The following is a 10,952-nucleotide window of genomic DNA, read 5'->3' on the forward strand; positions in this document are numbered from 1 at the left end:
GTAAAAAACAAAGAAAATCTCCAGGTCTCTTGGTCTAGTGAGAACGTGCGCCTTGCAGGGGTTTCCTTTGTTCTCCTGATTCTAAAATCTTTTCATTACGTGTCATATTCTTGCATTATTGCCTCAAAAGACAGCATATATAATCTTTAAAAGGTTTGTTCCAAACCAATGGGAGCTTGAGGGAAGAGCAAAAAAAAGAGAGCCAGCATTTCAATTCATAGCAAAATACTAAGCTGCAGACATGAGATGGTGGAACAAGGAGAGGAAAAACTAAAGAGCATTTCGAACGTGCTTTGTTGCCTGGTAGAACCCATCATAGATCCTTCTTGGAACTGCACCAGCTACCACTTTTTGCAGTCAAATTTGGGGTCTGTTCTTAGTTAATTTAGTAATCACGTTCAGGAACCAAAAATTTTTGCTGTCATCTTTACACAAGACATTGTTGTTGCAGTAAAATTCTTTACTGCCCGGTGCCAAACAGTAAATACACCCAGGCATTTTCTATTACCTTGATAATTGACAAAACATCCTCAGAAGTACAGCATTTATTTAGATAATATTTGAATGGTTTTCACGTTACAGCTTTCTCTGTCCCACAGAAGTGTGCAAAGCACACATACTTTTAAAAAGTACTCAGATGTGATTCGCCATTTGAAACCATAAAAGGATGGGGTGCAGAAAGGTCAGTGATTAGGAATTTGAAAGGAATCGCAGCAGAGTTCTGGTTGCTTTTTCACGCATAGGAGGAATGAAATCTATTGGCAAAACAAACCGTCATAGGTAAAAAAAATAAGCAACTTCAGCCTATTAGAAATGCTCAGAACCAGATTCCCAGGTAAATAAATTTAAGTCTGATGTAGTACTACTAAACTAGTTTAGTTACTCCAGATTTCTACTGGTTTAAAATAAGGTTAGAATTCTTTAATAATAAGCAATGTATGTCTAAACACTTATTCATATTGTAAATTCCCTTTTCTAAGGCATTCAGTGACAACTGTAAGACCCTGCATGACTCTCATGCTGACCTATACCCTCTTCTCCAAATCGCTAATACAGGACTTGTATCAACTATTAAAATAGCAAATATGCAAAAGGCAATAAAGAGTTATATGCAACTGCTTTAAAACACACCATTTAGAATGGTCAGGTGAAGAACCCTTTTTCTGTAGGCTCTGGAGTAACTTTACGCATACCGAGCTTGAAGGGCTTCTCTCCTCTGCAGCATAATATAAAATCATAAAAAAGACGAGGACACACCCAAGGTACGTGTATCCCCTGGTGGATCTAACCTAGAGACAGATCCAGAAGATGCAGCTTACTGAACAGGGCGTATGGTTGCACTGCGTACACACACTGCTCCCTAATTGTGGAAGAACATCACCCTCAACACCTGTGCAACCTCAGCGCTGGCAAGATGAAATTCCTGCATTACTGCATCACCAAAGATGGGGAATTTGGGGGGGTTGGGGGGTGGTGGTGGTGTGGTGTAATCCCAACTGCTGTTGCTGGAACAGTGAGACAGGGGATTACATTCCTAAACATAAAGCAAAATGCACCACCTAATTCTGTATAATTTTCATGGCAATGTTTTTTACCTTTTCGGAGCAGTTAAGAAGCCCCTCAAGCGCACCGTAACTCATATTTACAAACTTGATAGGAAAAGATTGTGTATACACTCATTAACAAATCATCTCTCCTAGGCTGAAAATTTCATTTGTCAAGAAAACTATGAAAACAAAAACTGTGTACAAAAATATAAATATCTTTACAGTCTGTAGGCCCTTCACACCCAACAGCTGAACAGTGAAGAGTGTCTACAGGTTATTGAGTAAGCAATGGCAGAGAAGAATAAAAAATACATCTTGTGATTCAATACTGCCCTATTTCCCTGGTAATGAGCATTTTTGTTGACTTTTTTTGCTATACACAGCTTGTGCAAATGCAGTGAGAAACCTCTGAGTACCTTTCCTGAATTTATAAAGAAATGGAAGGTTTGGAAAGATATACACATATTTTCATATATACATTCACATATACACCTCGCTCATTTATGCTAGGCTACAACAGTCCTGAAAGCGTTCTGTGTTTTTATGAAGCAACACTTCCTATTAACATTCCTAGCCACCAAATACATCTTGAAGAATGACAGGAGGAAAGAAAACAAGAACTGGGAAAACACTCAAGCTACTTCAGCAATGTATTTAAAGACATAGCAATAGGGTGCCCAAATCTCTTTCTACTCTCTGTAATTTTTCCTTCCAGATGCCCTACGCGTCAAAGGAGGGAGTATTTGTATAGGGGCAGGAGGCGAAAGTGAGGGGTTTTTTTAGTAGTTCTATTAAAGTTAACATACTGTCCTACTTCTAATTACACTGGGAAATATCATTTTCTTCCCCATGTAGTGAGAGTTATAGATGTTTATTAAAATCTTCTGTGCATAAGCTCCTAAAAAGAGTCTCTGCCAGAGAACTATCTAGCACCAAAGAACAAAAACTTTTCACTTCAGCCCTCTGCACAGTCTCAGATTTCCCTTCTGCTGCTCTAGGTAACAAGTTTGAGAGTAACTGCAATCTCATTTCTGCACATTCATCATATTCTGCAAACATTAAAAACGGCAAATGTGAACAATCCCATTTCTGCATAGATAATTTGCCTGGTACAAAAACAAGTAATCCAGATTTTTTCCCCCAACAAGACAGCTGCCTCCCTACCGGGTGCGGGGGGGAGAATCTCTTTCAATAGCCTAGGTTTCTCAGTCCTTTGACAAACCATTTCTGTGAAGGACCCAATTTTAGAAGGATACCATGTGCCCAGCAATGGTTATAGATCATCTTCCTTGTTTTGTGAAGGGGAAGGAGAACACCCAGAATACAACAGTGAGGTAAAAATATGTCAACATGCTTAAAGTTTCGTAGCACTTGTTTCTCAATTTGGGGCCTGCCCTCAGATGAAGAGAGTGCTGATGCCACACAGAAAACGAGCGTTGCAGGTTTTCAACACAAGGAAAACAAGGGAGGTTGCCGAACTCACTGCTCCAGATCTCCATTCCAGGCTCTGATAAAAAATATATGCATTTATTCGCCTGCTGAATTTGAAGGCAAGGTCCCAGTAGTAGTCAATTTCGTAACCACAGGTGCTAACGTGGGCATCACTTTGTTATCCTGTCCTTCTTGAACAGTTGCAGGTAATGAAGTTTTTACCCCACTGGGTGTCAGTTTTGCAACTACAGGTGCCAATAAGGGCATCACTTTATTACTCTGCCCTTCTGAGTCCACTGGCAGACTTGCCACTTTTAAGCCAAGCGGCGCCAGCTTGGGCATGGGCCTCCACAAAGTGTCAGCATTACTAGCTTCTGGATTAGTTTTCATCTGCAAAACTGGTGGAGTCACATTAGTGGTCTCTGCCAAGGTTGTTACGGTTTTGCCATTCCCACCACTGGTTACAGACAGATTGGGAAGTGGATCCTTCATTTCGGCACCTATTACTATCTTTAAAACATCTGCTTCAGATGAAGGCTCCCCAGAGTTCTTGTCCTCATCAGTGAGGTCATCATCTTCCAGGTGCAGCAGGAGAGGGCTTATAGAGCCACCACCCTCTGGAACTTCAGAAAGGTCCTTAAAACTGCCTCCCAAATGGCCAAACTGGAAGGAAGACCCATCTGCAGCAGCGAGATCACTGGCTGTCCCCCGACGAGCTTCTGCATCTTCATGAGAGAAATCTGAGTTCAGAGTGCTGGGCAGTTCTGACATAGCTGAAGCATCATCGTTCAACTGCTGATTGAGGAAGGCAATCTCATTGAGCAGCGAAGTGAGGGTTTCATCAGTGTCATCACTCTCCTCAATGCTGCTCAGTAACTCACTTGCATCCAGTTCTGCTTCCTCCATTGCAGACGCTACTTTCCTCAATTCCATTTCTATCCTGGAATCTTTGATCTGCAGCTTGCGGAATGGCAATTCTTTAGATTTTAACCTTTCCCCTCCAGGATCACCGTCTTTCCTCCTGGCTTGGCTTCCCACAAACTCACCAATGCAGAGCTTTTTGCTAAAGGACTCTGGAGGTTCCTTTGTACACGATACGTTCCGGAGCTGTGGAAAGCCATCTTTATTTTCAAAGAAAACTTTTGTGGGACCTGTGGTATTTCTTCCGTCTCCGCCACTGTCTCCAGGACATGGTTTGGCTTTTTCTTCTGAAAGGATGCTATCACTCTTCCTACTTTCAAGGGGCGCTACAACCAAGGATTTCTCGGGAGCCTGAGCACCTGCAGCTGTTGCTATATTAGAATTTTTGTTTCTGTTCAGGTTTAGACTCATGCTTCCCTCAGCAGCCAGTGATGTTACATTAACAATCTTTGGCATCATGAATGAATCTTCGCTTTCTGCAAAACCAAACAAAAGCAGCATCCATCAGGATCCATGCTAACTGCAAGACAATTCCTAATTAAATATAATTTGCTCACTTTCAGGTCTTCCTCAAGTAAGCCGCTATTCACATTTAAACCGCTTACACAGTTTTGGTCAAATGAAGCTTAAAACATCAATAGCTTAACTTTCAACTTGTAGAAAAAGAGCAAGCTCCACATCTAGTATCCTGGAACCACTTGCCCAGTCCCTTCCTTCAGCAGGCTGGCACAAATGCAAGTAACTGTAATGCTTACAATTCCGATGGTGATGCACAAGGAAAGCAGAAAGACAATTTTCTCCCTTACTGTTTTTTACACGCTTTACTTCTATGCTCATATTTTGCAATACTGGTTTTGTGCACAATACTACAGAGGCATTTCAGGGACTACGCGTTACTTACTTTTTGCCTCCAAGCAGTTTCCTATTTATAGCACTCAGATTTTTTTCCCAGCCCCAAATCTGAAGTGAACTTTCCTTTTTCATTATGACCAAACGACTACAATGAAGCAGGAAGTGAGTGGCTTGCTTTTAACACAACAGACGGCAAGCAGCACGCTATTGGCAGGAACCACCCCACACCTAGACCCAACGTACAGTACTCGGCCTTGAAACATCTCTCCAATGGGCAGCAGAGCTGGCAGGGTATGGGAAGGGGCTGTGCCAGAGTAAGAGCCCAGATGTAACAGGCAAAGATTTTCAACAGCCCCACCGCTACTTTGCACTGCAGCTTCCCCAGCAGGATGCATTACACCACAGACACATTCCAGTCCCCACTTATTCCGATTTTGCTGAGGGCAAGGAGGATCAGTGAGGTGAAGGAAAGTTAAAAAGCTCTCATCTATAATCCCCTAGAGGCCTATCTAAACCGTTCAAAACATTTAACAGTGATTTTCTTTGAATACCTAGACAATAATACCTATCATTACTTCTTAGTGAGAAAACAATTTACCTTCATTTTTGTCCCTGCGTGCAAGCAAAAAGATCCATAAGAAACAAAGAGCCTACCTGAATGGGGCTCTGTAGCTGATACTACTGTGGAGGGCACTGGGTTTCCAGCAACAGTTGACAGTGTAATGGGAATGGTAGAGTTAGTAAGGATTCCTTTTACTTGGACAGGAACTGTTGATCCTGGCAGCTGAATCATCACAGAAGCGATACCTTACCCAAGAAAAGGGGAAGGGAGGGTGAGGTGGAAACAAGAGCCTTACAGATACTCAGTCAAGCCTGGAAAATAAGAGCCTTGCACTTCTAGGCAAGACTTTACACTGTAATACCACTGAAAGTGGTAAAAAAATAGAAATATAGATTGGTTAGGTGATTAAGAAATCTTTCCTATGTTTCCTTAATTTGGGAATAGTGAAAATTTAACAGATTTTACTGACCTGCTGATAAACTGTCAGTTTGAGTTAATTATATCAAATCTCTCTTAGAGTTAGGTCCTACCTCACTCAGTTAAGTTGTTAAAAAAGAAAAATTAAAGCAAAAGTTAAATAACATGTTACTTTGTAAACTGCTATGCACATCTATGAACAGCATGATACTGGTTTTCATTAACATGTTCTCACATGATCATACCTGGCTGTGCTGTCATGGTAGTACTGACGGCTCGAGGCTTTAATTCAGCTTGCAATAGTGTGGAAGGAACAGCTGCTACCTGCCCTGGTACCAGTGGGCTCTTCAGTGTAAGCACCTGCCCCTGTGGAGTCATCACTAGGCTTGCAGCAGTTAGTGTAAGAGAGGATGAGGTGTCCTCTGTAAAAAAGAAATATGTAAATCAGTAATTTATTCTGACATAGCACCCTTGACGGCAAACGATATCCTGCGATCCAGTGTTAAGTACAGTTGTGGAAGGAACTCCAGCTAGAAGGTTTACAAGCCCTAGATTAGAAAGCTGCTACAGAAGCTACGCAGGCTCCAGGAACCTCACCTACACAGCTAGAGCCAGTCTGTACTATCTCTTTGTGCAGTGTAACATAATCCTAACTCTCCAGAGTGGCATCCTGATCAAATATCAGAGCAGTCTTGCTGAAATTACAAAGGGGACGTGTTCAGTCCAAAGAAGGAAAGGAAGTTCTCTCCAAACTTCCCCAGGACTGGACAAAAATGAGGCTTGGGAAACCAGAATGATCGGTTGTTTATAAAAGCCCAAGACCACTTCAAGTAAGGTCTATTTATTATTACGAAAATAAGAAACATCACCAGATCCTTACCAAGTATTACAGTGGTACTACCATGGAAGTTTGGACTTCTGCCATTCTTTTGTCCCTTCTTACGTTTATGGTGGAAAGTCTCCATAAACGCTGAATACTTCTCCACAAGTTCTCAGCTCCAAAAAAATTCTCAAGTGTCTGACAATTCTGTCATTTAATTTAAGAGCAAGTCTTCCACCACCTTGAGAGCTAGCTTGTTTGGGGAGCGGTGTTTTAAAAACTGAATCTATTCTAGCAACTCCAGTATGCTGGGAGTTGAGCTTCAGGTTTTGAGTCAGCAGAAAAAGAACCACCTTTGCCTCTCAGAAATCACTGCAGGATTGCAGTGGAAGTCCATGAGACCGAAGGGCAACTTAGTAGGAATTTACTTCCCATCATTCTGAAACTCAAAAGTCACGTTCATCTGAAGACCTCAGTACTGCTGGTCTCATACTTACTGAAAACAAATGGTTTCCACACCTACTGGATGGACGCTTCCTGGTCCTGTACTCAATTCTGCTTCAAGAAAGAAGTTGCCTGCACAAGCAGGCTAGCATTTTGCCCTCCCACGGGGTGCTACTTCAATGTCTGTCTCCCCTTTATGCAAAACGTGCATTGCTTTTAGCCCACCTGTGGCACGGCCTCCTTTTCTGGCAAGTATCAATGGTTTGCCTCTTCTATTTGTCATAGCCATTTGGGCCAGCTCTCTGGAGGGAGCAGAAGATCCTTCTTGCTGTGTGCTAGCAGTTGAGGTTACAACAGTTTCCTCTGGCTCAGCTTGTTTCTTCTTTTTTTGTGCTTCTACTGCTTTTTGTTTGGCATAAATGTATTCGAGCTTCTTCAGGACAACCTCTTCTGTCTTCCCTACAGAAAAATTATCAAAGAGTCAACCTATCTTCAAACTCTCTTTCCAAAAGTAAAGAGCTGAAGACAGAAATGAAAATCTATTAAGTTGACACCATTCAACTACTATACAATAGATAACCACCACCCCCACCAAGTAAATAGCATACTTAATAACAGAGGGCAGGAACTACCTATTTATTCCAAGATTTTTTTTCCTTCAGAAACATCCATACATTTTAGAATTTATCTGCCACTTTGATGAGCAGAAATCAGCTTGGACAAGCACTCGCTCTTGCTGAACAAGTACCACTTGAAAATATCCACAGCTGCGAAAAAAAACCTCACATCTCTCCTAATGATAAAAGTATGACTACCAGACAAAATGTTACTTTTAGCTGGTACGAAATTTCTTGGACTAATGGACTCTGTTACTCAAACGACATTTAGAGGTAAACTCACATACAGTTTACCATTGACATGAAAATTGTAGCCTTGAACAAAGATTTTATAAATTATTTGTTTTCTGCAGATGCACACAATTTAATATGATCAAAGTTGAAATAACTATACCGGCTTGTTTCCTACTTAGTATTTATGTTCTAACATCATGGTCTATCTTTAATTAAGTATATAATTAACTAACTCTCCTGAGAGAGGATTTTTTCCTCATCAGTTTTGAGGTACTTCACTAGGAATGCAAAAGATCAGAAAACTACATTATGAAGTTATTTGCTTTCATTCCCTGCCCAAAAAGCCTATCGTACATTTCTGGATTAAGATGAGGGTTCACTAAAACACTTTTTAAATATATATATATCTATATATATATTTTTTTTTTTTTAACCAGGTACCTCAAATATACACGAACTGATTCGCATAAATACACAAGATTTAAGTATCTTTCATTTCTACTTTACAGGTCGTCTCCTGTTTTTATTCCCAGACAGTAAGAAGATTACAAGAACAATTCAATGTTTTGTTTGTTCACACACATTTTGACACTGGCTGAACATGTGTCACAGCTTTCCTACACCTCGAAATGAGACAGAAAGACACAATAAATACGACATGGTTTTGTCTTGAAACGCCTAGATGAGTAGCAGCTCAGAATATACTGCAATTTTGTTCTATGGACAGAGCTGCCTTCTTCTAGACACTACTAGCACTAGTTCTCAGAAAAGCAATACAAGGATAGTTATTTGCGAGTTGACCACAGGAGTCAGAGGTTTTGGTACCGATCAAAGACAGCTGTGCATACTTGTGAAGCACTGAGCAGAAGAGCCATTTCAGGATGTGACCCATGACAGAATGAAGTGACTTGCTCCCCTCCACTCCCTAAAGCATACCCAATGCACAGGAACCCAAGCCTGTGGCTTGCAGCACAGAGATCATTCTACACTTCCTTTAGGCATGAAGGAAAATAAAAGCAGTTCTTATCAGCATGAGTATATTGCTGAGTCAGAGCTTAGCAGGTCTTTGGTGTCAAGAGTCTAAATTTTATGTGAACTAATGACTCACCCGGATCCACAGAGGATTTCTCCACTCACTCCCATTCTTAAAAGCCTTTTGTTTCATTGTATAGAGCTTAATGATTGTGATGATGATACGGCTGAGTGTTTATGGGTAAGGATGAGGGGGAAGGCCAATGAGGCAGATATCCTGCTGGGAGTCTGTTATAGACCACCCAACCAGGATGAAGAGGCCGATGAAGCGTTCTGCAAGCGGCTGGCAGAGGTGTCTCGATCGCTGGCCCTTGTTCTCGTGGGGGACTTCAACTTCCCGGACATCTGCTGGAAATACAACACGGCAGAGAGGAAGCAGTCTAGGAGGTTCCTGGAGTGTGTGGAAGACAACTTCCTGACACAGCTGGTAAGTGAGCCTACCAGGGGAGGTGCCTCGCTCGACCTGCTGTTCACAAACAGAGAAGGACTGGTGGGAGATGTGGTGGTCGGAGGCCGTCTTGGGCTTAGCGACCATGAAATGGTAGAATTCTCCATTCTCGGTGAAGTAAGGAGGGGAGGCAGCAAAATTGCTACCATGGACTTCCGGAGGGCGGACTTTGGCCTGTTCAGGATGCTGGTTGAGAGAGTCCCTTGGGAGACAGTCCTGAAGGGCAAAGGGGTCCAGGAAGGCTGGACGATCTTCAAGAAGGAAGTCTTAAAGGCGCAGGAGCAGGCTGTCCCTGTACGCCGCAAGAGGAACGGGCGGAGAAGACGACCGGCCTGGCTGAACGGGGAGCTTTTGCTGGGACTCAGGAAAAAAAGGAGAGTTTATCACTTGTGGAAGAAGGGGCAGGCGACTCAAGAAGAGTACAGGGATCTCGTTAGGTCGTGCAGAGAGGAAATGAGAAAGGCAAAAGCCCAGCTAGAACGCAACCTGGCCGCTGTCGTTAAAGACAACAAAAAAAGTTTTTACAAATATATTAATGACAAGAAGAGAGCCAGGGAGAATCTCCATCCTTTATTGGATGCGGGGGGGAACATTGTCACCGAGGATGAGGAAAAGGCTGAGGTACTTAATGCCTTCTTTGCCTCAGTCTTTAGCAATCAGACTAGTTACCCTCAGGGTACTCGGCGCCCTGAGCTGGAAAACAGGGATGGCGAGCAGGATGAACCCCCCATAATCCAAGAGGAAGCGGTCAACGACCTGCTACGTCATCTGGATACTCACAAGTCTATGGGGCCGGATGGGATCCACCCGAGAGTGCTGAGAGAGCTGGCGGAGGAGCTAGCCAAGCTGCTCTCCATCATCTATCAGCAGTCCTGGTGAACGGTGGAGGTCCCAGATGACTGGAGGCTTGCCAATGTGACACCCATCTACAAGAAGGGCCGGAAGGAGGATCCGGGGAACTACAGGCCTGTTAGCCTGACCTCAGTGCCGGGGAAGAGTATGGAGCAGTTCATCTTGAGGGCGCTCACAAGGCAGGTGCGGGACAACCAGGGCATCAGGCCCAGCCAGCACGGGTTTATGGAAGGCAGGTCCTGCTTGACCAACCTGATCTCCTTCTATGACCAGGTGACCCGCCTAGTGGACAAGGGAAAGGCTGTGGATGTGGTCTACCTGGACTTCAGTAAGGCCTTTGACACCGTCTCCCACAGCATTCTCCTGGAGAAGCTGGCGGCTCACAGCTTAGACAGGTGGACTCTGCGCTGGGTCAAAAACTGGCTGGACGGCCGGGCCCAGAGAGTTGTGGTAAATGGAGTTCAATCCAGTTGGCGGCCGGTCACGAGCGGTGTTCCCCAGGGCTCAGTATTGGGGCCAGTTCTGTTTAATATCTTTATCAATGATCTGGATGAGGGGATCGAGTGCACCCTCAGTAAGTTTGCAGACGACACCAAGTTGGGCGGCAGTGTTGATCTGCTCGAGGGTAGGAAGGCTCTGCAGAGGGACCTGGACAGGCTGGATCGATGGGCCCAGGCCAACTGTATGAGATTCAACAAGGCCAAGTGCCGGGTCCTGCACTTTGGCCACAACAACCCCATGCAGCGCTACAGGCTTGGGGAAGAGTGGCTGGAAA

General features: G+C 43.5%; 1 protein-coding gene across 1 annotated transcript in view; it reads right to left on the reverse strand.

Moving 5' to 3' along the window:
• Nucleotides 1–3,074: 3,074 nt before the first annotated feature.
• Nucleotides 3,075–10,952, reverse strand: part of MGA (MGA, MAX dimerization protein) — a 50,797-nt gene continuing 42,919 nt past the window's right edge. Inside the window, exons 21-24 of the mRNA XM_009319219.1 lie at nucleotides 7,220–7,453; nucleotides 5,976–6,152; nucleotides 5,406–5,558; nucleotides 3,075–4,375 (exon numbers count right to left, since the gene is read on the reverse strand). Of these exons, the coding sequence (XP_009317494.1) occupies nucleotides 3,075–4,375; nucleotides 5,406–5,558; nucleotides 5,976–6,152; nucleotides 7,220–7,453 (1,865 nt within the window). The remainder of the gene's footprint in view (nucleotides 4,376–5,405; nucleotides 5,559–5,975; nucleotides 6,153–7,219; nucleotides 7,454–10,952) is intronic.

This window comes from Pygoscelis adeliae, unplaced genomic scaffold, assembly GCF_000699105.1.
Source record: "Pygoscelis adeliae isolate BGI_AS28 unplaced genomic scaffold, ASM69910v1 Scaffold22, whole genome shotgun sequence".
In the NCBI taxonomy this organism is placed as follows: Eukaryota; Metazoa; Chordata; class Aves; order Sphenisciformes; family Spheniscidae; genus Pygoscelis; species Pygoscelis adeliae.